The sequence below is a fragment of the Oscarella lobularis genome, chromosome 10 (genome assembly GCF_947507565.1).
Source record: "Oscarella lobularis chromosome 10, ooOscLobu1.1, whole genome shotgun sequence".
Classification (NCBI taxonomy): Eukaryota; Metazoa; Porifera; class Homoscleromorpha; order Homosclerophorida; family Oscarellidae; genus Oscarella; species Oscarella lobularis.
In genome coordinates this window covers 2,004,386-2,030,877 of record NC_089184.1, presented here as the reverse complement: position 1 = coordinate 2,030,877, position 26,492 = coordinate 2,004,386, and the positions used below count along the sequence as shown (strand labels likewise).

The window sequence follows — 26,492 nt, the reverse complement described above, 5'->3', positions numbered from 1 at the left end:
CGTGCACGCACTTTTATTGCAAAAAGTAGGAGAAACTATGTTCAAAATTTTATCAGAGATGTCCCGAATGTATTAAATAAATTAGAAGTTTACTCCTCTCTCTTCCCACGCGCTGGCGCTTGACCCCCCCCCCCCCCCCCCCCCCCCCAGGGGCCAAGCAGTAGGACTGAGACTGCAGTCCTCACATTGGACTTTTACCCAAGTCCACAGGAGGAAGGGACATTAACCTCCACGGAGGAAGACTTTAATTAATTAAGGTTGATGAGAAAAGTATTGTTTCTTCTACCGGAGCTTTGTCTCTTGAAAAAGTCCCCCTTGATATTAATAGGAGCTGGTGTCATTGGCCTTGAACTTGTAATATCATATTTAATAATGATTTTAATTGACTTTTTATTCAAGGGTTCTGTGTGGGCGCGGCTTGGAAGCAAAGTCACTGCTGTGGAATTTTTGGGTCACGTGGGTGGTGCTGGAATTGATATGGAAATCTCGTAATTTTTGAAAGGAATTTAGAATTTCTCTTTAGTAGTTTTGTCATAGAAAAAATTTTCAGCGTATTCTCAAGAAACAAGGACGAAGGTTTAGATTTTATGCTTCAGCAGAAAGTGACGGGAGCTGAGAGACAAGGTGACGTCATCAAAGTCAATGTTGAGAATGCGAAGGGAGATAAGAAACAGGAAGTAGGTGATAGATAATAAGAATAAGGCATTCTGTGTGCTGAGACGATTGTGGGCGGGTCTAGTCACCTTGACTACAATTGCGTTCCTTCAGTCATCTATACTAACCCGGTAATTAAATAAATAAATTAATTAATTAAATAGTTTTGATTTTTAGGAAGTTGCATGGATTGGAAAAACGGAAGAACAGCTCAAAGAAGAAGTGACACGTTAATAGCAAAAATAGCAATACTTTAGATGTGATATGTTTTGAGACTGTGATGGCTGTAGTTTAAAGCACGCTACGCGCTAGCTGAATTCAGCCTTGATTTTCGACGTTACGTCTGCTTGTGAAGGAGCTACTGAAAGGGTGGGATATTTTGTATCTCTGTACCACTCGTACCTCTGCTTGTGCAAGTAGCTTCTGAAGGTTGGCCATTACGTATCGCTGTAGCAGTGTACCTCAGACTGTGACGAGTATGCAGCGCGGTCCGAATTCTGGGCCCTCTTTGACAAGTAGACGTGGGATCCGCTGTATTTCTGTATTTTTCGTCGACGCCTGTTGTGTGGGAGCAGAAACACCTCAAAAAGGAGCACAAACTTCGCCTAAAAATTACGTACAAATCCTGCGCATGCGCACTACTAATTAACCGTTCTCGGTATTTAACGATAGCTGATTTTCGTGACGAGATACGTTTTGAAACAAGTAAAAAGAATCTTGCTTTGGAATTGTTACTGTAGGTTTGGGGACGTCACGGTCCGGGACATTCGTACTGCACGTTGAGGTAAATAAATATATTTAGGAATATTCCTAGGATGTGTACGTACTGCAGTGGGTAAAGACCTACAACAGACTACTCAACAGACTACAAAAAAAACCATCGTTGTGTTCTTTTTGGAGGCGTGCGCTACTAAGTATGCTAGAAATTGGTTTGATTTCTTCGTTGGTGTTGTACGAGAGGAACGACTAGATAGAGCAAAGCGCCCAATATCGACACACTTCCTCCGACGTAAAACGCCGACTCGTAGCTTTCAGCCGCATCAAATATCCATCCTACAATCGGCGTCATATAAAAATTTTTCTCTTTAGATCTCTAACCTGCAATGGGCGGGGCAAGCAAAGTGAAAGGACTTCGGAAGGCAAAGGTGAAGCCAGTTGCCTGAGTCATCCTCTCAGCGCCAACGAAGTCCCTCAGGGCAACGGAATCAAGTGTAACGGCACTTCCACTCAGAATCCCAATAGCGCACGTGTGCGTCAATAACGCTGGTAAGTTTGATATTGCTGAAGCGGCGATCGTAGATACTCCTAGTAGAAATATAGCTCCCTGTAGGAGGTAGAATCGATTCGTTTTTTTCCACTGTCCAATCCAGCCGGCACTAAAACGGCCAATTAGTTCACCTACGCCATAAAGTATGATAACGAGAGATGACTGAAGCTCAGACTTAGTTAGGTCTTGAGCCAAGGAAACCTAAAAACAAAACTAGTTTTTAAAATCATTGAATCTTTTGCTGACCATGTGGACGAGAGATATGGAATAGCCAAAGAAACCGAGACTTCGTCCTAATCCGATTGCAAGAACGTAAGGATTTCGTAGCAACTCCCAATCAATTGACGACTTCCGTTTTAGAGGAACTGTCTCGTTGACGCCACGACGGTGATGAGTGCCGTTGGCGGCGGCGGGGCCCCCACTGGGCCCTCCTCCTTCTAACGTCGTTCCGTTTTGGATAGCAACAACGTAGCTTATTGTGTCTGGGTCTTTTGCTTCTTTCGCTTCCACTCTCGTGTTTTCATCAACGTTTGATTCGCCGCTTCCGTAGGCGAGACAAAGCAGAACTAAGAGTGAAACAAGAAGACCAAATAATCGTATTATCCACCGCCATCCGAAAGCGTTCAACATCATAGAGTAGGTTAGTCCAAAGGTCAGTATTCCGATCCCCGAACCTGACGCAGTGACGCCCATGATTTGTGAAAAGTGTTTGGGATGGAAGACTTGCAGTGTTGATATGCTAGCAATGTCAACGAGACTAATTCCAAAACCTCCGCCGACGCTGAATAGTAATACGAAAGACGATAAATTGTGCACGAATGACGACGCGATTGTAGAACAGGCAGTGATAAGGGCCCCGACGACGGCCGTGTTACGACGACCGAATTTATCCGAAAGTGCTCCAGCAAAAGCGCTGGAGAGAAAGTAGACGGATAGAAGAACCGATCCCGTCCATGCTAAAAAGGAGACAAAAAGAGAACGTGAAGGAGAAACTGCGGCTGTGGTCTCGGTATGCGGTTAGTACATGTAGATGTTTAATTAAGTAAGTGGTCTACGTATTAATAATTAGTTTAATTAAGTTTTTACCAGTGGGGCCGCGTCCTGCTCCGAATCCACCGCAGCCTTGGGTATCATTTGCTTCACTTCCAGTGGGTTTTACGGTTTCGTTGCCTGTCGTTACGGTTTCGTTGCCTGTCGTTAGTTTCCTCGTGTTTATCCCGTCGTCATGACCGCCGGCGAGGCAAGGGGGCTTGAGGAGTTCGTTGACGAGCAGAGAGATGGAGTAGAGTTTTCCGAGAAGAACGAGGTTGGCGTAGAATGATACGAATATGACGGCAAAGCGGCAGAACTTATAGCGGGTACTTTTCTTGCCGCCGCCGCTCAAAATCTGTTGCTGGTCTTCTAGCATCATCGGCGCCGCGTTGATCATGCAGAGTCAACCGTTGAAGTTTTATGGACTCGGCGAGTCAGCGTGTACTGCGAAGGCGTTTTGCGGTGTATAGTATATATACGGCATGTCTTTTCGGGCTTTCTATTCTAAGCGTGCGCTGTTCATGCGTACCTGTCAGGGTCAAATAATTCAGATGTTCACTTCCTCGCCATTATAGCGAACCTAAGCTTTCTAGCGTTTAATAACGACATTGCAGTATGTAGTGTACCTGGCTATTGCGCTATCCGTAAGACGTAAGGTCGTAGACATACATGTCCACAGGTTAATTATTAAATATTTCAAGAGTCAATACAATTTCAAGTCTACTTCATACCCCGCATCTGATTGTCGTTGTGGCGGCTTCTGTTTCGGGTATGCATCAGAAAATAAACGACTTCCAGTCTAGAAAAAAAGGACAGGAATGTGGAATAGTCAACGGGTTTAATTAACAGACGTCTATGTGCTTGAGAGCATACCGACTTGGGTCTTCGCAGCTGACCAGGTAACAGAGACATGGTAGAACCTTGAGACAGGTATCCCAACGAAGTTGACGGACGAGATAATTGTTGCATTGGGCGCGCCTGACCAAAACCTAAATTTAGGTGAACCTACTGAATGAATTGTAGGTGACGTATTTTTCTTTAGTGCCTGGTAACGATTGGGCTGAGAGTGAAGGCTCGACGATATGATGCTCGAACTCAGAAACCTGTAGACAAAAAAAGCGAAATGCCGACGATGATTTCGACAGACGTTATCGTCTGATGCACCTGCTCTTGGAGATCTGCCACTTTGGAGAACGCCTCCCGCTTGAGCAACCTTTCCTGCTGGACCTGTTGCACCAATCGACGAGTCACCTACACGTGCATATACCCGTTTACGCAAAAGCGTCGTCAGAGAAACTCTGACATGCACCTTTTGACCCCTGCTTTTTTCATGTTCCACTTTCATCGCAGACTGACCCATCATCTCTGTTATGTACTACCTTAGGAAAACTCTAGATCGCCAGCAGAGAAAAGTACCAGAAAGCTCTTTTACAGCGACTCTGTGCGCTTCTAGTTCATGTATCTGCAGTAGAAATTGCATGGTCAGCTAAAGATGGCGTACTGTAAAGGTCTAGCTAGATATCTACCAGCTGATCTCTCTCGTCGTCTTTTTGCTTGTCAACCATTTGAGAGACCGAAGACGTCTACGGTGTGAGCCACGGTCGATATGGTTTCTTTGCGCAAACTTAGTCTGACTTGCCTTCATTTCGTGCAACTTCCTCGCATGTATGGCTCTCTGCAAAGCATAAGCTGACGTAATACCTCTGGAGATTTGGGGTAATAAGGCACCTCTTCTGCCAGGTGTTTCTTTAGACTCTGTTGCGATTCTTCCATTTCTTTCAGAGACTTGAAAACAAAGTATGGCAAAATTACACTTCGCTATAACTACTCATTACCTTTTGAAGACATTTGATTTTCTTACTCGTACTGACAACTTCTTCATCTTTCATCATTTTAAATTCTAAGAAGGCCAACTTCGAGTCGTTAAGTTCCTGTCGTACATCGTCAAGCTGCAAAAACGTCGCAACACTTTACTTCATTATTACACTAACAACCTTCGATTCTACCTTCTTTTCATAGTACGCTCTCATAGCAGCTCGATTCCACAGCTGCCCGTGTCTCAATTGAACGACCTGAAAAAAAGTTAACAGAAGACAAACATATCAAAGAAACCAATTCTACTTTATTGAGCAGTCGGCCATTTTCCTTTTGCAAGTCTACACTATCCTCCACATCGACAAGCAATTGATCCATATCTTTGCCTAACACATCAACTTCCATATGACACAAAATTCAAGGACGATGATTACCACCTTCAATGCTTACGGCTCTCTTTCCTTTAATCTTCTGCATTCCTTGAAGTGCTGCGGTCCGAACGGAGTGAATAGTCTTTAGCACATCATCATACAGTTCTCCTCTAAAAGCCTCTTCTTTCACGGACAAAACGTGCAGGCGTGTAAGCGAACCGGAAATTTTCATATCGTGTTTTAACTCCTTCCGAAGAAGCCGACAATTTCTGCACCAAACGACTGTATGAGCTCCGCATTTCCTCAGAGAGAAGCGTTTCCTGAAGAAAATCGTTTTAGACCTACCCACAAATGTGTTTATATAAAGCTAAACCTTTTTTTGCAGTTTCTTCTCAAGCAGACTAATTTTTGTTCTCAGACTCGTTATCTCTAAAGTACGCCAGAGTTACACGCAGTTCCCGTTAAACGATTGTCACAAGAACTACAAACCAGAAAAAAGACTTTGTGCTTTGTCCAGTAAATGAAATTGGAGATCCGTGGAAGAATCTGAGTTTAGTCTTTCAACGTCAGAACGAAGTCGTTGATTTTCCTGATAAGACGATCATTAACCAAAGCGCTACATGTACTGAACAAATCCGACCGCATCTTTCAGACGCAACGTCTTGTAAAGCTGACGAAGAATAGAATCGTAGAACGATGAGTAGCTGTTAGCCAAGTGTATTAGCTACGTTTAGCCAACTAAGTACCAATACTTAAACACTTGCCTGTTGAAGACAAGCTTCTCTCTTTGCATAACTCTCGATGCCAAATTTTCCACAACAACCTCCAATTTCTCCTAAAAATTTTGTTTATCAACGTCGGTCTAATTTCGTCGTAATACGCACTCTGGAAAGCGACGATTCGCCGCAAAATTGAAAAAGCGAATTGGCGCACTCTTCAACAAACGACGGCAAAGGAATCAAACACGTATCTTCTGTCTGCAAATCAAAAATTTTAGACTGCGGAGAAATTAGGTTCAATCTTCTCATTATGCACCTTTGCCTGCCAAAGGTCCAAGGGAAGGTTACCATCTCCTCGAATTCGTTCGGCAAGCATCAGATCATGTTGCTTGTCGAGACGTTTGTATGTCTCCTCAATCATAGCTGTCTCAAGCTCTTGAGTTAAGATGTCCACCTTCAGAAACATACTAAGTAAACAAAGATAATGCGTCTAAAGAATATCGACTGACCTTTCCTTGCAATGCTTGGAAAATTCGATCGGACTCCAATAACTGAAAAGGAATCTAATTAGCCTAAAATTTTCAGGTAAAATATCCCATGCCAACCGCTTCTCCTGTTGGTCGTTTTTTCGTCAGCTGCAGTTGAAGAAGACTTTCCAAAGACTCCCTAATAAGATCGAAAAATTTTACTAAAATGTGTCAGCGATGACATCAGTGAAAAGTTATACATGTAAGCTTGGTACTGTCTTGAGGAGGCGGGAGCACTTCGAACTCCCAAAAACAATTTGGCCCATTCTTCTTGAAGGGCGTGGCCTTGTACTGTTAAAGACAGGTACCTAATTAAACTCTGTTCCACAAATGTCCTTTCGCCCTATACCAACCAATACAGAACATAAGTTGACAGAACACGTGTTTTCCTTACACCCTCTTTAGTCCATTTTTCAGCAAGCTCTCGGCCTTCTAACGAGAGATTCAACATTTCGCCTTGAGCCAGTTTTCTACGAGTTAAAACTCAAGCTCAATTCGCTAGGACCTTTAGTCTCATTTCAACCTTTCTGCCATGCCGATACCAAAGAAACAATAAGTGAGCGAAAATCTCAAACCAGTCGTGACTGACAGTCTCATCTTGTCCTCACTTAGGCTTAATTAATTAAATTCAGTACTGAAGAATATTTGTACATTTCGTCTCTAGCGTACCAAGAACAAAACGATCGCCAAGGAAACATTTCCGCGGTCGCATCAACTGCCGGTTCAGGTAGAATCAAGAAATTGGGCAATTCGGAACTTCTAGAAGGAGCCACATAAGCTAAAACTAAAGTGAATTAGTTTCGCAATATATACAATGACGGCGCTGTGGTAGCGGTTAGAAAAGCTTGAAGCCCAGAGGAAATAGTCTATAGAAATTTCATGAATTTGACACAAAAAATTAGGACTAAGCGATCTTACGTAGTAGGTCTCTTCGCGTCCGGTTGACAAGCAACTATCTTTCATACGTTGAAAAACGGCCACGTAAAAAGAAAGAAAACAGAGGTGAACCCGATGCTTCAAGAATTCGTGAAGAGCAGAATATTCAAGAGGATGGCGAAGAGAAGACAACTGATCTTGAAAGTCTTGCACACGAGAAGCTAAAAGATAAAAGATACACAGTATAACGTGTGCACACTCTTAAGAACAGGTGCAGAAAATAAAGTCAAATTACCTAAGCCTTCTTGATCCTTCCACGACGCATCACGAACGTCTGACGCGTCCTTACTGACAGAGCTAAAAATCTGAGTTTCTGCGATGAAATAGCTCATTAGAGAGTAGAGAGAAGATACGATGAACTAAAGCAAAAGATTGGTTGAGTAAATGATGGACGTGTGGGTATTAGTTATCACCGTAATTTGCTGCAACGTCTCCGCAGCTTCCTTTTCATCCAAGTTCTTAAACATGGTCATCATCTATTTAAAGTACGTCAAGCGACAAGCCAAGGGAAAGTTACGAATACAATATACCTCCAAAAAATTCGGAATGTACCACAAATTCATAATGCGTTTGCCGTCACTGGACAGAAAAGGTCTGCGTGGGCGTGGCAGAATTTATCGACGACGTCAGCAATTATCTGCGACCGTCACGACTAACTTTTGACACGATTTTGATTCCAAGGTTCCTTCGTCAATTCCACAGTCTTCAAGTGCATACTGCGAACGTTCAAAGTAAGTATCTCTAACAGAACAGCGCGAGCCTATTCATTACACTATAGCAAGGCTGTTCAGGCATACCTAACCAACGGGAATTCGCTCAGAGCATTTCGTAGGCCATAGTACGAGTGAAAAATCTACGCAATTATAGTAGGAAACGTCCCGATTCGAAGCATCATTTACTTGAACTCGCAATGAGATGCTGGCAAGTTTGGTCGTCACTTCCCGGCAATACTTGCCAATTGCGTCTCTGTTCATGCGCAATGGATAATAAAGTTCGTTTTCTTTACAGCGCTTTTGTATCACCTTTTCAACTTCATCAACTCTCTTGAGTCTCTGAGGGACGCAACTTTTTTCCTGTACTCTACGCTGGCGCAATATCTCGCTTGCGACTAACTTTGAGTGTTAACAATAAGGAGAAACAAAACAATGAACAAACCTTGATCTGCTGAACCGATAAGAAAAAGACGTGAAATCGTCTCAGGTAATCCTCGGCTGAATTTGAATCGCCATCCGAATCCGTCGGAACTGGATCTCTATACATGAAGAAAAACGTGAGGAGCGAAGGTAGATTTTGAAATTCTCACTTGGGTGCGTGAGCTTCCATAAGTAGCATTTGACTGACCTGAATCCCCACAATAAGAACGTGTCTCGTAGCCGTCTATCAAAACAATAACGCATAAATCCATGGTGTTGGACCTACACCGGGAATGAATTAAAAGAAACGAATAAAGTGTGGTGATAACAGAGTGACAGAAATAAGGAAAGGGAAAAAACGATGAGAAAGCAATTTAGTAAAGCCAAAGTAAAGGGAGACTGTTAGACTGTTTAAAAAAACCCACCCCTTCTGACTACGTAGCCCGCGGGACAATGCTGGTACCTGAGCCATTAGAACCCTGCGAAGATTCTCTAGTCCGTCACTTTTCAAAAGCTGCAAGGAACAATATAATCTAGCCAACATAGAAAATAAAATACCCTTATGAGATTCTCAGCCCGAGCGAAAGAAATCCCGACAATATCTTTATCATCTACGATGTCACAAACAGCTAAAGAAAAGGCTGAAGGAACATATCTATAAAACGAGAGAAAGATTGAAGCTATTTTCTGTGAACAAATAGCAAGCTAATTAATTGCCTGTCAGATGAAGAGTCGCCGGTTCCGGACATCAAGACGTCTTTTACGGCAGCGGGAACCTTTTCAATTGAAGCAGGACGAACGAAAGCGTGAAACGTTCCAAAGCCTATTTCACGAGCCAAATCTTGATAAATCTGACGTCAAAAACCACTCCTCTAAACGTCTTATATCCCCATCCTCAAAATGAAAATTACCTCGTGCAAAATGTTCGTTTCAACCGCTATTTCCATAAGCCGCTGCCGGTTCCAGATTACCTGACAACGTGACTCAATAACTCCCTTTCGATCGTGTCAAGTCTTACTTCAAGAAGACGAATTCGCGCGACGATCGCGTTTTCGAATTCCCCACTGCTTTCGCAGTTCGCTGCTACTTTCTCCAAGCAATGCGGATCTTCAATAAATTTACTGCTAAATATCTGAAAAACAATGACTGTCGTGATCAGACAAAACATGAAAACTCGTGCAGTCCTAACATTGCTCTGAATTTCTCGAGAATACCTCGAGATGGAAAGGACGTCGAGCACGTCCCACGATTTCCACGCAATCTACATCAGTCAGAGGAAATACTCAGTAAATCGGTCAGCTTAGAGAAACGTGGGTTACGTGAAATTCTGTACCTCTAAAAGTTCTCTGTGCAGAAGAACTGCGACAGTCGGAGACTTGACGTCAAAAAGACAAAGAATTTCCTGCAACGTAGCGTAAAAATAAATAATCAAGGAGCGCCATTTCGTGTTGCAACCTTAAAAGCCTGACTAATCCCGTTCTGTATCAATGTGCAGAGGGAAAGAGATGGATGAAACTCGAACAGATTCAAGGGCTTCAACTGCGATCTGCAATAAATGAAGTGCTTCCAATTTCATAACGCATTATCAAGGGATTACCTGTCACTGTGAACCGAAATGAGCCTTCCTTCAACAGAGTTGAAGGGCAAGCCAAAGTCATTCTCCGCTACCGTCAACTTTGAGAAGACTCGCTCTTTCTAAAATTAGCTAATCTACTCACTTGAACTGGAATCTGAACGAATTTTCTGAATATACACTCTTTGCCTGTCAATCTAATAAAAGCCGTGATTCCATACAAACTCGCAAACAATAGCCATTCGCACTTGTTCGTTTAGCACTTTCTTCATCAGATTTTTTTCCAGCTGAAGGCAAGTACTTTCCTCTCTGTACGCCGTCACAAAATGCTCAGACGTAGGATCAAATTTTGGTCGGCGCAAAAACACGTCGGTCACCAACTAGCACAAAAGTAGAACAATCATAGTGCAAAAGAAAGATAAATTTACCCGAGACAGTCTCTTTCTGTCCGTCCTTGCAAATGTGTTTTGAAATGCTTCCATGTAACAACCAACGAGCTAAAGGAGAAGACTTCACAGTCTCTTTCTCCAAGGAACGTCGGTGAAAATTCAAACCTGAGACTTGCTTTCTAAGTAAAGCGCTTCTTCGCTCCACAAGTCAAACAAGACGCCGTATCGATCCACCGGTGCCGCCGAAGTGTCGGCTTTCTGGATAAGATACCAGAACTCGAACAAACGCTACGCGCAAGCACATTCCTTAACCTGTTCAGCTTTTCGTACGTAAAAACTCGCAGTCAGGAGCAGCTCCCTTTCAAGATCTCTACATTTCAGAATATAATTGAAGGGCATACGAGAATCCTCCTTCCTCCTACTCCACCTGAAGTCTCTAAGAGCGGAATCGTACATCACACTGAAACCTCTCGAGTCTTTGACAGAAAGTGCACCATCCGGCTTCGAAATGTAATAATCACTTATTGTATCTGCCTAATTGACGTCAGAAAAGACAGGGTACATGTGAGAAAGCGTATTGTGAGCTGTTACCTCCTCCGTTTCCAGAAAAGCATCGCTCGCCAGTCTAGACGAAAAGTTGAATTTCGTTAGGATTACCAAAAGCTCTCAAGCTCGTTTACGTAAATTCAGTAACGGAATTATGCTTGTAAATTTGGGGCTCCACAAAATGTCTTTCGGTTTTATCACTAGTAAAAAAGGTTGTCTGAAAATATGAGCTCTCCCACGCACCAAGATCGTACCCAGATCGCTTGTGAGCGGAATTTCCACTAGACTCTCTTGTCTCGTAAAATAGCAGGGTGCGTCGAACAGATCGAAAGTAGTTGAGAAGATTGAGACACTGCAGCCCAAAAATTAGGCATAACTATGCATGTATACGCACCATAGCTTGCCTTGGTTCGGAGATCTCGAATCCTCAAGTGTCGCAAGTACAGAAAAGCGGTCAGGGCGTTTTTGCAGTCGCTACCAGCTTGTCTCCCCAATCGAATGTCGTCCTTTTCCTCGAGCAACTGAACGGCACTACCGAAATCGAATCCGCCGCTTCTTTTCTTCCTCTTGTCGTGACCCGTAGAACGTGAAGCGTTGACGGGTGGAGAAAAAGTCGGACTAAGAGTCGAGGGTAGGTAAGAACGCGTGTGCAATAGCAATAGAAATCTTTACTCGTGAGGATCAATTCCGGATAAAATGTTATCCCACACTTTTGCCGCGGCATCGGGCACGAAACGCGGCTTTTGCATTTCAGCACTGAATCGCTTCAGACCAAACTGGAGTTTTTGCACGTTGCCAATTGTCAAAGTGTTCGACAAAATGGCCAAAAGCTAGAAAGAAAAAATGACCCTCTCTGGTAACAATACCTGAAAGCGTAAACTTCTCCTGCCTCGTCTGCATCGCTGAGAAAGTGGACTTTCAAATACGAAAGACGATCAAAAAATCCTTCATCCGATCTGCTAGAAAATTAAAAAATCGCTGTGAATTAATATAATGAAAAGAGGTAGTCAATACCTTGGCCAGGCTGCCGGTGAAACCCTTGATTCTACTTTCTTAAAAATTCTCTCTTCTCCTGCGTGAGCATGAGTCTAATCAGAGGAAATATAAAATGCAGTGCGATTGTACCGCCCCATGCCACTAGGATGTATCACCTCGGTTTCTTCGTTGTAATCAAGAAACGTTAGCCGTTCTTCCTGTTGCTGAAAAATGATCTTGAACTTTCTGTTTACGTTGTAGAAAAGCTCCAGTTCGTTCGCAGCGCTACCCAAGTTGTCCGGCTAAAGCAATCAAATCAAGAAAGCGTCAGAACGAGGAAAAACAAAGCCTGAAATAATAACCATCGAAATGCCGTAGCAATTCGCTAAATAGCTGAGCTGGACTTTCAAGTCCGCGTGAACGTTCGCAGTAACTCTCGGCACGCCGTCTAGCGAGAATGGCGGCAATTCTCGCATCAGTTTCCACATGGCTTCTTCGCCGTCGACGTCACACGTTTCTTCGTCGTCGCCATCCATAGAACAACTCCGTTTCTCGCGGGATACGAGATTGATTACGGTTTTCCATTTCCGTCTCACGACTCTCGGATCAGTCTGGGAAAAACTGAGAATAAGAATGTTGGGCAAGGGATATAATTTGACTATGTACCTTGCTACCAGGAGCTACTACAACATTGGCGAAATCTTTTCGGTTAGACAAGTGAATCCATTTCAAAATCTGAAGTCAGTCACTCTGTTACTTTACAAAAGTTTTCAGCAAGGACAGTGTCAATCCCCAAAGCATTTTATTTCAGGCCCTCACCCCGCTTTGCACTGACCTTGAGAAAAAAGGAGACGCGCTTCGTTGCGAACATTTCACAGACCAAAGATCGCGTGTAAATAGCGAGATCGTCCTTTGTGACAACAGATGGCGTTGTTGAAGAATTCCCAAGAACGTTGTCCCTAGCAACAGAGAGACGGCGAGCCCTCTCAACGCTATCATTGAGTTCAGACACGACTTGTCTAAAAAAAGCAACGTCCGTTCACGTTGGCTTTCCAGCAGTGAACTGATTATGATCTCACTTGATTCTGTCGAGATAGGTTGGCATGAGGCCTTCCGCTATTGAATTGTATCCCGAGAAGCGAACCCATCGAAGCTGGTGCATGTGTTTGCACATGAGAAGCTGTTCCACTCGATCGGTGAAAAACTAAAACGCACAATAACAAATTGTCGCGTTGGGTCATGCTGATGAAAATGTGAAGGTAAGTTCGAGTTGGCATCGTTGGTAAAAGAAACCTTGAACACTACGTAGGGAACCTCTCACAGGAAGAACAGCGCTTCTTGTGAGAATTCCTGCGAGGACATGACAAAATCTCTGAGTCTACCAACAGTCAAGGTGACGAAGAAAACCCCAAAAGCGATACACCATGAATTTACTGTACACTAAATGACAGTGCTTCGGAAAAGAATGGGGCTGCTGCATAATCACGACCTGTCCATGCCGCTACCGTAGGCCCACCGCCCAGGGTGAATTGGTCGGTAAAGAAAAGCCTAGCATTCTCCTTACCTGATGGAGAAGAAGAGGTAGGCTGTTTTCGCTGTACTCGGACTTAAGACAGCTCTCCAATTCTTTCAAAAAGCACTCGACTTGTAAAAATAGTGGCTCCGGGGTAGGAACGCTTTTGAGTCTCTCCAGAGCGTGGTCTCGTTCACGTCTGTAGTAGTCAGTGTCTTTGGGAGTAATGACGGAGCTAAAGAGAAGCCGTAGCGATAGATCGCGCTAACATAATGAAGGATCGACTTGCCTTGGCTTCAAATTCGAGGTTTCTGTGGGATTGTTCGCTTCGCGGATGTCCTCCTTCAATCTAGACAGAATAGCACCTAGATCTTCTTCAATTTTGCTCATTCGATGCTTCGTCGAGTATGATTTTCGCCTCTTTGAGGCGAAGGCTTCCTGAGTAGCAGCCATGTTGCTTTCACACGCGCGCGCCTCCGTTGCTATAGATACTGGCAAGCACTATGGAAAAATTAAAAGTACACGTACACAGTAATTCACAGTACTGTATTAAAAGCTTTCTGCGTCAGAATTATCAGTTAACCAAGCTACCATATAGCCCTCAGTATCACCCGGAAACGGTCGCGAAGAAGCAACTTCATCCGAGCCCACGCCCAGCAAGCCGAGTCCGCACGAAAGTACAACAGATCTCCGTCCAGTCACAACTGAGTCCGAGAAGAGGGCCGGAATCGAGCAACCGTCATCGGTCGAAGTCTCCGCGCCCGGCGTCGAAATGAAAGACAGCAGACAGCGAACGGGTCCGGCATGGGGTTTGACACACCAGCTCGCGCGCAGCACCGGATTCCACGTCAAACCTACGACATGTCCCGACCCAGTGCCGGCGAGCAGGTATTGGTCTTGTATGCAAAGGCACGTCACGCGACTATCTCTCTTCTCCGCCGTTCCGTTGAGGCAGTTCTCGACGTTCAAAGCGCTGATCATGTCTCGCGATTTACCGTTCCATTGAACGATGACGGCGCTACCGTCAAGCGAGTTCCAGACAAACGTTCCCAGATGATTCGAACTGCTGACGAGGCATTTTACTCTCGGCGCCGGTCGTTCGACGATCGGTCCGCAAAGAACGCGACAGAATTTCACATTTCCGTACTCCAGCGCTTTCGAGTCGAGCACGGCGAGACGACAGCTGTCGAGACCGAGCCACACTTCGACGTCGCCGGACACGTCGTCGATCGGCACCGAGACCGCGCAGTAGGCAGTCGACTTATTGGGGAGTCGGTGATCTTGCCGGAGACGAAGTCGAATGGGAATTTGCGAATTAGGCGAAACGGATTCGAATGAATCGCCGAAAGCGCGCAGGTGACTGACGACGTCTTCAAACAGAGCGACGTAGCCGTCCGATTTGGTCACAATGACGATCTTCTGCCCGGGCTCGTGAAATATCGACGTGATTGCGCTCGAGATTGTCAGACGGCGAGAAGACGATTTCGACAAGGCGCAGTTGGACGACGACGGTGGTGGTCGACTAACGAAGAGATCGTCGAATATCGGCCAACTCTGAAGTTCGGATCGATCGAGGACAGAATAGACAACAATGCCCGAATACTCCGTGCCAATCCAAACGGTGTCTCCGACTTGGCTGATGCTCATGACGCGAGACGGAAACTCGGCTAGTACGTCAACTTCCGTGTTTCGATCCGTGTACTTGGCGGAGATGAGTTGGCCGCTGCTCGTACCCATCCACACCTCGTACGTTCGATTTTTGTGTGAGTCGACATCGCCGTGGCAACGGCTGTCGACGACGCAGGCGGACGTCACGCCGATGTTTTTCGTGAGAAGAGTGCGACGAATGAGTTTGAGAAAAAGTGAGTTCTCTAGCACGTCCACAACGGTACCGAAGTCCGGACGAGCGAGAGCGTCGTCGGCCCAACACCATTCCATGAGCAAGTGAACGAGGAAGAAATTTCGAAAGTCCTAGAAAAATCGTCAGCGAGGAGATTCCCTTTCGGTGTTGTTACATTAACCTTCGACGGAATAACCGGGCGTTCTCTGTTCAGGTATTTGGAACCAATTGATAAATGATTTACGTTGTGAAAAGGTTTGAGCAGGGTCATCATAAAATACATGACGAGACCGTAGGCAAATACATCCACCTGAATCGATTAAGTATCACGTAGATATGATAATCCCCCCTTCTAAGGAATAGTCGTTCTTACCTTTTTCGTGTACGCTTCCTTGCCGGCAAAGCGAAGAATCTCAGGCGCCAGGTAGCGCCGTGTTCCCGTCTCCTTTTTGACCCCGAAATTCGCCGTAAACGAACTCACGCCGTAGTCCGATATTTTCAATTTAACGGAACCACAGGTGCTCGAATCGGGATGGGGAAATGCCCAAACGAGAACGTTGCTCGGTTTCAAGTCGCGATAAACGATGTTCTGATCGTGGATATAGCGCATACCACGAGCGATCTAGGAAATAGAACGCTCGCGAAAAGAAAGGCGCAAAAAAATGAAGTGTGCAGTACCTCTAATAGGGCCGCTTGTAACGGCCTCGCTCGTATTTGCGCCTTGGAGGATCGATAAATTTCGATCACCGTCTCCAAGTCGCCGTAAGGTGCACGCGGAAGGACCATGCAGATCGGTTTGATGCAAATGCCTAAGAGCACCACGACGTTGGGATGATCCAAATTGGCCATCAACGCCACTTCGTTTCGAACGGTTTTGTAAAGAAGAGCAGACTCTTCCTTTCCCTCTACTTCCGGATGACTCTGCAGAACTCGTTCAAAGCTCTTGACAGCCACGTCCGGCTCTCCAATTCCCTGAATAAATAAGAAATAAACAAATCGCCATCGCCAGGAAGAACGTAGGCCACCTGAAGTCCATTCGATGCCAGACGACCCGAGTAGACGGTGCCGTAGCCGCCGTGACCAAGCTCAGTTCCTCTCATAATAGCCGTATCGTTGAGAATCATATGAAAAGGAAGGTCGCGAAAAACCTGCGTTGCAACGAAAGGATACCTTCAAGTTTCCGTTCGCCAGTGGACGCACATTCTTACCACGTCAGGAGCGAGCAAATCAACGGAAACGCTTCCGTGACGAAGACAGCGCGGTTCCCGGCCCTCGCCGTAAACTCGCGATAAGCAACTCAATAAAGAGAACAATGTCACTTGGTCGCACAATATTGCCTTTTCCTTTTCGTCGATACTCCCATTCTGCTGCCCATCATCTGAACAAGATCGTGGCAAAACAGTCTAAGTACGTCGATCATCCAACTTACTGCGAGAAGAGAATTCGCGGAGACACTGAGGACAAGGAACGACTCGCGTGACGAGAGATTTGTCCTCGCTTCCAACGACGGTGGTTTTCAAACCGTCGTACCAATCTTCGAGAAGCGAATCAACGTGGTAGACCGCTTTGGCGAGCAGAAAAGTGCTCAGCCGAATGAACTGCGCCGTTCGGGCCTTCTCCTTTTTCTCAACGACCCTCTGCGACCACAAGCGACTCGGTGCCCGGCGACTCGGAGCAGGCGGCGGTATTCTCAACTCTTTCCGCTCGTCGCCCGGACGACCGACGCTAAGCGACCGTAAAATCGACAGACCTACAGGCCGTTTCGACGGCGCCGTCGTCGCCGAGATCGCGTCGTCGTCGTCCAAACTCCTGTACTCGGACAGAAGTTTTCTGTACGGTGGCTTAAACTTCTTTCGCGGAACCTCCGCAGCGCTTTCTGTCGCTGCGGGCATCCTCTCCAAGACGCTCGGGGAAACGGCGATTTCGATGCAACAGCATCCAAGCGAGGAAAAATATTCATCCTTGTCGTCGATCGAAAGACCGGCCAGTACTTGAAACCCTCTCGACGACGAAATCTCGTTGTTGATCTGACTAGCATCGGCAGAGCGATATCGCTTCGTCAGTCTCGACAGGTCACTTTCGGATACGGAGAGAAGCACGGAGCCGTTGACGACGAAGTCGATGCCCGTGCGCCAACATTTCCACTGAATTTTCTCGGCGGAAAAGCGAACGTTGCACTTGGCGAGAATCGACTGGACGACCTTGTGTATCGACTGGTCGGCGAGCAGTCGAGAAATGAGTCGCGGCCACCATCCGCTCGGATGAAAGGGCGCGAGATAAAAGCGCGACAGATCGGTTTGGAGAAATTGCGTCGCCAACTCGGGACGGAGTAGTTGAACGTGAAACGATTTGACCGTCTGATTTAGCGATCGCGAAAATCGTGAACTCGCCTTCGAACCGACGTTCGACATCGTGCTGCCAGAAATCTCTTTGGACGGCGTGTACAATGACTTTACCTCCCACTCGCTGTAGCCGATCGATTCGGCGGGACTTCCCGCTTCGAATTGACCCAAAGATTCCAAGTCGACGGTAACCCGATCGTCGTCGTCGCCCTTGTCGCCGTCGCTGCCTGCGTTGACGGCCGTTTCCGAGGAGGTCGGCTTAAGCCAAACGCTGTCGCATCGCTTGGTCGGCAGTAGAGAAGGAATGAGAAGCACGTCGTCGGACTGTCGCAGAGCTACTTCAAATTTTTCCAACAGACTAACGTACTGCTCCAGCAGATGACTAGGAAACTCCCTTCCTTTGAATAGCTGTTGGAGATCTGACGTTTTCATTACGCCTAAAAAGAGATATGAGCACTGGAAAAAAGTATATCGCGTGGCACCTTTTCCACTTCGAGCAAACGGATTAATTTGTTCAACGGCAACGACTCGAGCGAGCATCTTGCACAGCCATTGCGGATCGACGAAGTAGAGATTTCGCAGCAACGAGTCGTCGTAGTGAAGAAGAACTCCTGAATGACTAATTAAATCAAAAAGGAAGAGAAGAGATCCCACACACGATGACTCTACCATTGTTGTGAAGAAACTGCGAAGCGTGACTCAATTCTTCCGGATTTTTCATACTAGACCACACGTCCGGACGTTGCTGCTCGAGTGCGTCTCTGCAAAATTAATTGCTAAAACATAACGTTTTTCTCCCTACGGAGACAAGTTCACCTGAACTCGTCCGTCGTTAATACCGGCGGCCGACACTCCCGACTGCACTGCACCTTCAGATCAGCAGCAAACTCCCCAAGATTGAGATACGTCTTAGGAATCTGCTCTTCGAGCACAGTGCACCCGCCCTTCTTCGACAAACTGTGATCGCCGCCGACTGAAATGTAAACACTACTTCGCGCAACGAAACTAACGTACATTGGAGCTTACCGTCGCCACTGTTGTCTCGCATGCTCGTCGCTACGTCGACAATTTTGCTTCGTAGCATCTCGATTTTGTCGATTTTTCCCCCGAGAGCCACTTCAACGATTGCGGCGACGTCGGGAAAATTGCTGTACGGCGCTCGTACGTAGCGGCTCTTTATCTCCTGTCGCATAATATTAACATAAACGTCCGCATTCATTTCGTATTTGGCGACGATCAAATCGAGATGAGTGCCGACGATGATAACCGGAGAACCCGGAGCCCGAGCCTACGAAAAAGTTGGTAGAAAAAGGGTTGCGACCGGCAAGAAATAAAAATTCTCTAGATATACTTGAATGTTTGACAGCCAGCCAGCAAGTTCACAAATGCCCTGAACGTTATCTCTCAAATCCCACAAAACCAAATAGAGCGATCGCCGAGACAAGAAGCACTGATGAGTCGCGTAGTACTCCTCCTAAAACAAACTATAGTCGAAAATTCAAGAAAATACATCTACGACTCACTTGACCAGCAAAATCCCATATACTAAAGGCGATTGGATTTTTGAGGCCCCTCTTGCAAACCCATTCGCTTATGTCAATTCCCACCGTCGACGTCGACTTCTTCGGCTTGCCGCGCAACCATCTCAGCTGTTCGTTTGCGATCAGCTGCTCGACGAGCGTCGTCTTTCCCTTGTTCGCCAAGCCGACAGTCATTAATTTCAAGCGGCGATAAGGTTTCGACCTTTTATAATTTAATTCATTTATATATTTATTACGTATACAAGGATATTTTGCTTACCCTTTCAGTTGATGTTTCAAGAAGTTAAGTATTTGCTTTGCACCCTGCTTCTTGACGTTATCGCCGATATCAGCCAAAGTGACGCCGGACAATCCCAACTGCCACAACTCTTTCAGGTGTATAATTTCGCAAGGAAGCTTCAAAATGTCGACGTTTTCCGACACGTCGAGCGTTTGCAACGACTGGAGTTCGCCAATACCCTGGGGAATGAAGCGAAGACGATTGCGAGCCAAATTGAGCGAGTTCAGCTGCGGGTAGAGGGCGACGCGCTGAAAGTCAGAAACGTCGTCGTTGACGTTGTCGACGCCATCTGGCGAGTCCGGAACGTCGGATACCTGTTGGAGTTCAAAACTCGTTATGAGATTGTCGTTCATGGAGAGCTCGATTAAATTGGGAAGCGAATCGTGCTGCTGGTGACGGCAAGTGCCGTTTATCGAGGTGCCGTTCGAGCGCGGACATGGTCGAACGTCCAAATTGTACAAGACGGACTGTATAGCGTTGTGACTGACGTCGAGAGAGACGAGCGATTGCGGCATCATGAGAACGGGATCGAGAACCTTCAATTGGCAATGACGCGCCTGGAACCGCTTCAGGCTCGGCACGAGACACGGAAAATTGACGGGCAAGCCTTTCAGCGGATTTCGCGACACGTTCAACGACTCCAGACGCGAATCGGCGAAAGCGGAAAGCGAATTTTCGCTTTCGTCCGTCTCGTCGATCGACACGGACGACGCCAAGTACCGATAGACGATCTTCGCCTCTTCCGGCTTCGCTTCGTCGTCAATGACGCCGCTGACGAGCGATTTACCAGGCAATTCCTGAATAAGATGTTCGTGCTGCGCCATCAGACTCCCGTGCAGGCCGGTGCGTCGATGGACCTTGTGATGAGTGCGAGAGCCGCTGTCCTGCTTTAAGAGATCGGGACGACGCGACGCTGAGAAGACGATTTGGCTTTGGCTCTTTTGAATCGACGGCGACGAGCTAAGTTCGATCTCGCGAAGTCGCGCCGATTTCACTAATCGCCGCTTCGATTCCTCGCCTGCGCCACTGCTGCAGGGAGTCGAAAGGCGACGAAAAGCGACGTAGGGAAAAGCGAATTTCTTCTTTACATCCGGCATGCTTTGAACCGGAGTCAACGAAGGGTCGTAACTTCCGTACGGACCCGGCAAAACTTCGAGTCGATTGCGCGACAAATTAACAGTGGTGAGCGCAGGCGCCGTCCAGATGTTCTCGGGAAGGCTTGCGATTTTGTTTTTCACGGCAAAGAGCAGTTTGAGTCGCGGCAAATTGAAGAGTTCTCGCGGCAACTCGGTCAAACGATTTTCGTCGAGTCGGAGCGTTTCCAACTGAACGCAAGTGAGCGTCGACGACAAGGAATTCGCTTCGATATCCGCGTCTTCGTGAAGAGTGGGAAGAAAACCTTTTCCGTCGAAAAGAACCGTCAAATCGTTGTGAGACAAATTCAAAATTTTCATTTGGCTCAGGCAAAACAGCTCGAACGGCACCGACGTCAATTTGTTTGCCGATAAATCGACATCTCCGATGTAATGATGTTGATTGGGAAGACAGGAAGGAATCCGAGCCTGACGGATCGCCTCAATAGCACAATCGAGAAAGCGGCTATCCAACCGCTTCAGACCCAATCCGTGCCAATTGATTTTGCCCTCGACGACGCCGCCTTTACCGTCCCCAACGCTGGTTGAACCGGCAATTTCCGTAGCCACTTTTACTTCAATCTGTTTCTCTAAAAACGCCATAACCAAGTCCTGCGACGACGACTCCAAAGCCAATCGGAGCGCCTCCGTCAAATCGCAACACGAATCGTATCGCAAGAAAGCCTTGATAACAGCCAGGTTTCTCTTCTCGACGGCGAGGACGAGCGGTTTCTTCACCGAAGCGACGCAACCGACGTTGCGAATGCCCGTCGACTCGCTCGCAGCGAAACACTCGTCGTTCTGACGTTCGAGCAAGATCTCGACAATGCGCACGAACTCGCCCTCGACGGCGAGATGAAGCGCCGTCAATCCGGCGTCGTTCGTCAGCGTCAAATCGACGACAAAATGATCTTCGACGTCTTTCGCCGTCGACGGCGACAGCATCTCGGCGGAGAAGTCGAGTATCGTTTCGACGACGTTCGAGTGACCGCGCGCGGCGGCGACGTGCAGCGACGTGTCGCCGTTCGTCGCTTGCGGATAATTCACGTCGAGAAGGCGTTCGCGCGAGCCGACGTTCTCCAAGTAGCCTTCGGCGACGTCGACGTAGAATCTCTCGGCGACGGCGTCGTCGCCGCTGTTCAAGCCGAGGTGAAAGAAGAAGATCGCTTTGTAGCATCGGAGGAGAAGAGCGACGATTCGGCTGTGTCCGGCGGCAGCGGCGAGGTGTAGGGGTAGGGCGCCGGACGAGTCGGGGACGTCCAAAAGTTCCGGGCGAAATTGAAGTAGGTTTTCGACAAGCGCCTTTCTCGCCTCGACGTCTTCGTCGCTTTCTTTGTAAGGCGCTTTGCAGGCGGAGTGGAGCGCGGTGAATTGAATGGCATTGCCGCCTTTACGTTCTTGAATTGGATTGGCTCCGTTCTGAAGAAGGACGTGCGCGGCTTCGTAGGCTCCCTCGTAGCACGCTCTAAAGAAAACGTTTCCAAAATGCAAACATCGAAAGGAGACAAGTTTCGCCGACGCCCACGTCAAACGTCTACAGATTCGTACTTGCACAAGATGGAAGCGTCGCCAAGAGCCGATTTCACTATCGATGGATCCTCCGGAAACTTTGCAAGCAACGACTTCGCGTCGGCGCTGTTCATCGCCGAGAGAAAACCTGATCGAGAGAAGAGATCGTATATAGTCGCTCTTCGCGGCGAAACTAATGTCCGTCTCACTCTCTTTCAATTCCTTGATGTCTTGATTTCTCCGCTTTGCCGCTCTTCGAACTTGAGCCAGGCACGTTATGCAATCGACGCTGCCGGACCTGACGGCGACGTCGAAAGGCGTCTGACCGAGCGAATTCTTCTTTCTCGCCGACGCTCCGTAGTCCAGGAGCAATTTCAAGCAAAGACTGCTTTTATTCGCAGCGGCTATGTGAAGAGGAGTCTGCAACGACAACACATCAAGTAGTACTGTATAATTGCTTTAGTAAATAGTTTCGGTTTCATTGTACCCTCCATCTAAAAGGGTTAATTAGGGATGGTCACAACCCTAAGGAAACTTTGCGGTTCATTTTAGTGCGCAAAGGTTAAGTTTACTTTCACATGCACGGCCCTTTACAGCCACACCGGATTTACGCCTTCCTATAGCCTCTAGCAGCGTCAAAACCGTTGCAAAGGCCTCCGCCTCAAGTGTTATCCTAATGACTGTATCACTCCGCACTATCTAATTCTATATAAAAAGATCTTCGTTTTCAACAAATACTGTGAAAATTATGGTGGCGGAGGGCGGCACTAAAACGAAAATTACGCCGGCACGAGCTGCTTCTCTGAATCCTCTCTCCAACTCCATATCGTCTTACGTTTCCGTTGTGCTTCAAACTTGCTGCCGCGTTCTTGTTCGCTGCGTCAGAACGCGAAAACTTTAGTTTGAACCTCGATTGTGCTGTTGTCGCTTACCTCCGGCGTTTAGCAGCACGCGCAGGCACTCGGAGTCGTCGAGTTCAGCGGCGACGTGAACGAGCGATTTGCCGTCGCGACTCACTGCCATCGAGTTCACGTCGATTGATTCGCGTCGAAGATACATGTCCAGGCAAGTGTGATTGTTATCGTAGATCATTTCGAACAGATCGCTGTGGTCATCGTGATTCGCAGTCATCGTCGCTGTGCTTGGTGGAGTAGCATTCACGCGACTCAGTAAGTAAGAATTCCCGGATATCGCAAACACGTGACCCAGCTCATGACGTTAAAATTGATTCCTGAGATGATATTCTCTTTGGCTTTTTCCAATGACTTGTCGAAGGAGGTCACTGAATCAGACTTTAAATGTGGACGAGAAGGCTCCCGTTCCGTCGTTAGTCGTCGCTGTTGTCGTCGATTCCGGGTTCAGTAGTCCACAACGAAGAAAACGGTCGAAAGGCGTGGCAATTTCGTCATCGACGGCGAGTTCCATAGAATTATGGTTCGGATCTGAGAGCAAACGCTGTCAGTGTACCTTTCGTTCTTTCAAATACAATGTAATAGTAAAATAAGAAAATAAGTCAACATTTAATTAAAAATATCCGTTACAACAATCGAAAATGAAAAAAACGACTGTACTTTCATGATATATATATTAGAGAAACAAATATCAATTGAACGTTTTGATCACTGACTAAACGCACTTTATAACTCAAATATATTAATTTATTTAATATTTGTATTAGTATTTAACATATTAGCGTCTTTAAAACTCAAATATATTAATTTATTTAATATTTGTATTAGTATTTAACATATTAGGATCTGCGCGTCTTTAAAACTCAAATATATTAATTTATTTAATATTTGTATTAGTATTTAACATATTAGGATCTGTGCGTCTTTAAAACTCAAATATATTAATTTATTTAATATTTGTATTAGTATTTAATATATTAGTATTAGTATTTAATATATTAGTATTGATCTGTGCGTAATCAGGGCGATCGTTTTCGAGGCTTGAGAATGCGGAGGCCCTTGGCTGCGTGATCTTGAAGCAGACCGTCACAAAATAGGCAGCAAAATGACCTATATGGCTTACGAAATCCTTTGCCTGCGCCAAGAAGGAGGGATCCGACGCCGATCCCTATTCCGAAGACAAGCGCTGCTGGAGAACGAAGGACGTCTTCGCCAACCGTCTCGACGGTCTTCTCTAACGACTTTCCGAAGGCTTCCAAGCCCCGTTCGAAGGACTCGAAGCTGCGTTCAGTTGAGTTCCCTAAATCTTTCAATCCGTTTTCGGCAAAGCGCGATCTAAAAACTGTCTTAAACTTGGGGCAGAGCAGTTTAGTTCAATGTACGAATTTGAGCCCATTGAGAGACAGAATATGAAACCACTAAAAATCGACTGTTCTAGAACAGCAACGCTCGATAAAGTAAGAGCTTGCGCAGTAGCAAGTTATGTCATAGCACGTGATCGCGAGCCAATCAGGAGCGCTCATTAGAGTGGTGATGTCGGCTATCCTACTCTTCCGGCTAATACACCATCCGATGACCGATCCAGGAAAAAGTAGCTTTTGAATTCGCGCTTCTGATCGCCTTGCGATCGCGTGCCATTACATAAGCTAACTAGAGAATGATGGCCCGGTATTGGCCATCATGCATAGCACCGCTTACAGTACACGAGCACACTACATAGTGTGACGTCATAAATATATTATATTCACGTTGTCACATTATAGATAGAGAACTCTGGTCTTTCTACCCTTTGTTGTCCATATCGCAGAGTCCCGTCAACGTAATTCACAGCAAAATATGGATAATCCCTTCCTTCCAGATTTACGGTCAAAACCTTCTTCTCTTTTACAGAAGAAGACACCCAAGAGAAACATATCCATTCAACATCACAACTCAGAAATTCTCCAGGGCACACAAACCTTCCATCACGGATACTAGAAAGAGAACAGCAATTCCTTGATGTCTCGACTTCTTCGCTTTTCCGCTCTTCGGACTTGAGCCAGGAACGTTATGCAATCAACGCTGCCGGACCTGACGGCGGCGTCTGCCCGAGCGAATTCTTCTTTCTCGCCGAAGCTCCGTAGTCCAAGAGCAAAGACTGCTTTTATTCGCAGCGGCTATGTGAAGAGGAGTCTGAAACGACAACACATCAAGTAGTACTGTGGTAATGGCTTTAGTAAATAGCTTCGGTTTCATTGTACCCTCCATCTAAAAGGGTTAATTAGGGATGGTCACAACCCTAAGGAAACTTTGCGGTTCATTTTCGTGCACAAAGGTTAAGTCTACTTTCACATGCACGGCCCTTTACAGCCACACCGGATTTACGCCTTCCTATAGCCTCTAGCAGCGTCAAAACCGTTGCAAAGGCCTCCGCCTCAAGTGTTATCCTAATGACTGCATCACTCCGCACTATCTAATTCTATATAAAAAGATCTTCGTTTTCAACAAATACTGTGAAAATTATAGTGGCGGAGGCGGCGCTAAAACGAAAATTACGCCGGCACGAGCTGCTTCTCTGAATCCTCTCTCCAACTCCATATCGTCTTACGTTTCCGTTGTGCTTCAAACTTGCTGCCGCGTTCTTGTTCGCTGCGTCAGAACGCGAAAACTTTAGTTTGAACCTCGATTGTGCTCTTGTCGCTTACCTCCGGCGCTTAGCAGCACGCGCAAGCACTCGGAGTCGTCGAGTTCAGCGGCGACGTGAACGAGCGATTTGCCGTCGCGACTCACTGCCATCGAGTTCACGTCGATTGATTCGCGTCGAAGATACATGTCCAGGCAAGTGTGATTGTTGTCGTAGATCATTTCGAACAGAACGCTGTGGTCGTCGTGACTACTCGCAGTCATCGTGGCTGGCCCTTGAAGGAGCTTGGAGTAGCATTCACGTGACTCGAGTCCCCGGAAATAGTAAAACACGTGACTCGGCTCATAACGTCAGAAATATTTCCTGCAATTGAAAAAGAGAACTGAGATGATAATCTCGCTGACATTTTCCCAAGGAATTGCTGAACAAGGCCATTTTGTCACAGTGAATCAGAGTTTAGAGACGTCGTCGATTTCCAAGTCGTACATGGCTAAGGGACTCGGCGACGATTTCGTCGGCGGCGGCGAGTTCCATAGAATTATGGTTCGAAGGTATCGCCCATGAATGCAAACAATAGGCGCACTTTGTGTATATTTCAATCTTCTGAACAGTGAGAGTGCATGTGCAATTCTGTCTGATAAATCTGTAGCTGTCTCCTAAATTGAAAGTCATTATATTGTCTTACGATTAATGTTGCACATGGATGTTGCACATTAAAATCCTGAGCAGCAGCTGCACCATATTGGCAGTTAGGCGGAATATACCCACAACAGATACAACAGATACATGTACAACAGAAACAACATTTACAATAGGCAAACAGGCATAACACAATAGGCACAACCGTCAACCGGCACGTATCC

The 26,492-nt window shown here is 46.4% G+C and overlaps 3 protein-coding genes and 2 long non-coding RNA genes across 10 annotated transcripts; 1 reads left to right on the top strand and 4 right to left on the bottom strand.

Moving 5' to 3' along the window:
* Nucleotides 1-308: 308 nt before the first annotated feature.
* LOC136192345 (uncharacterized) lies at nt 309-570 on the top strand. Its single transcript, XR_010671129.1, has 3 exons — nt 309-354; nt 400-488; nt 538-570. It is a non-coding gene; the product is annotated as an uncharacterized lncRNA (long non-coding RNA).
* Nucleotides 571-1,433: 863 nt separating this feature from the next.
* Nucleotides 1,434-13,928, bottom strand: LOC136192341 (uncharacterized). Of its 4 annotated transcripts, XM_065980883.1 has the most exons (70): nt 13,740-13,928; nt 13,502-13,685; nt 13,017-13,141; nt 12,773-12,956; nt 12,604-12,672; nt 12,300-12,548; nt 12,114-12,239; nt 11,977-12,050; nt 11,852-11,921; nt 11,635-11,792; nt 11,367-11,580; nt 11,217-11,314; nt 11,097-11,162; nt 11,008-11,041; nt 10,844-10,950; nt 10,729-10,786; nt 10,582-10,674; nt 10,456-10,524; nt 10,276-10,407; nt 10,173-10,224; nt 10,052-10,118; nt 9,910-10,000; nt 9,788-9,856; nt 9,644-9,715; nt 9,473-9,586; nt 9,366-9,425; nt 9,172-9,305; nt 9,013-9,109; nt 8,918-8,968; nt 8,625-8,698; nt 8,477-8,573; nt 8,344-8,429; nt 8,221-8,287; nt 8,119-8,174; nt 7,979-8,062; nt 7,852-7,915; nt 7,735-7,797; nt 7,557-7,680; nt 7,304-7,482; nt 7,199-7,251; nt 7,055-7,144; nt 6,909-6,998; nt 6,780-6,855; nt 6,586-6,728; nt 6,464-6,524; nt 6,368-6,409; nt 6,175-6,312; nt 6,024-6,116; nt 5,904-5,974; nt 5,780-5,843; nt 5,629-5,728; nt 5,513-5,568; nt 5,359-5,459; nt 5,206-5,309; nt 5,075-5,154; nt 4,960-5,025; nt 4,789-4,902; nt 4,682-4,738; nt 4,593-4,628; nt 4,480-4,536; nt 4,370-4,415; nt 4,263-4,318; nt 4,118-4,204; nt 3,999-4,056; nt 3,827-3,942; nt 3,580-3,752; nt 3,008-3,533; nt 2,168-2,877; nt 1,753-2,122; nt 1,434-1,707 (listed from the first exon to the last, which is right to left on the bottom strand). In XM_065980883.1, exons 1-66 carry the CDS (start codon nt 13,901-13,903, stop codon nt 3,657-3,659), a joined length of 6,126 nt encoding a protein of 2,041 aa, XP_065836955.1. In that variant the 5' UTR covers nt 13,904-13,928; the 3' UTR covers nt 1,434-1,707; nt 1,753-2,122; nt 2,168-2,877; nt 3,008-3,533; nt 3,580-3,656. The 4 variants fall into 4 exon arrangements, with proteins under 4 accessions (XP_065836955.1, XP_065836954.1, XP_065836957.1 ...); XM_065980882.1 differs by having other exon boundaries at nt 3,008-3,752; XM_065980885.1 differs by having other exon boundaries at nt 3,008-3,752; nt 7,055-7,141.
* On the bottom strand, nt 1,574-3,350 carry LOC136192198 (monocarboxylate transporter 10-like). Its single transcript, XM_065980720.1, has 5 exons — nt 3,008-3,350; nt 2,596-2,877; nt 2,168-2,487; nt 1,753-2,122; nt 1,574-1,707 (listed from the first exon to the last, which is right to left on the bottom strand). The coding sequence occupies exons 1-5, from the start codon at nt 3,348-3,350 to the stop codon at nt 1,574-1,576; spliced, it is 1,449 nt and encodes a 482-aa protein (XP_065836792.1).
* On the bottom strand, nt 13,909-23,255 carry LOC136192340 (leucine-rich repeat serine/threonine-protein kinase 1-like). Its single transcript, XM_065980881.1, has 18 exons — nt 23,028-23,255; nt 22,931-22,971; nt 22,305-22,515; nt 22,135-22,243; nt 19,433-22,051; nt 19,156-19,375; nt 18,984-19,106; nt 18,659-18,920; nt 18,449-18,605; nt 18,302-18,393; nt 18,115-18,243; nt 16,720-18,069; nt 16,499-16,668; nt 16,316-16,438; nt 15,969-16,262; nt 15,664-15,912; nt 15,472-15,600; nt 13,909-15,421 (listed from the first exon to the last, which is right to left on the bottom strand). Exons 1-18 carry the CDS (start codon nt 23,224-23,226, stop codon nt 14,000-14,002), a joined length of 7,899 nt encoding a protein of 2,632 aa, XP_065836953.1. The 5' UTR covers nt 23,227-23,255; the 3' UTR covers nt 13,909-13,999.
* Nucleotides 23,256-23,613: 358 nt separating this feature from the next.
* Nucleotides 23,614-25,903, bottom strand: LOC136192573 (uncharacterized). Of its 3 annotated transcripts, none has more exons than XR_010671182.1 (5): nt 25,691-25,903; nt 25,594-25,634; nt 24,389-25,178; nt 24,130-24,341; nt 23,614-24,078 (listed from the first exon to the last, which is right to left on the bottom strand). It is a non-coding gene; the product is annotated as an uncharacterized lncRNA (long non-coding RNA). The 3 variants fall into 3 exon arrangements; XR_010671183.1 differs by having other exon boundaries at nt 24,130-24,887; nt 24,965-25,178; XR_010671181.1 differs by having other exon boundaries at nt 24,130-25,178.
* Nucleotides 25,904-26,492: the final 589 nt, after the last annotated feature.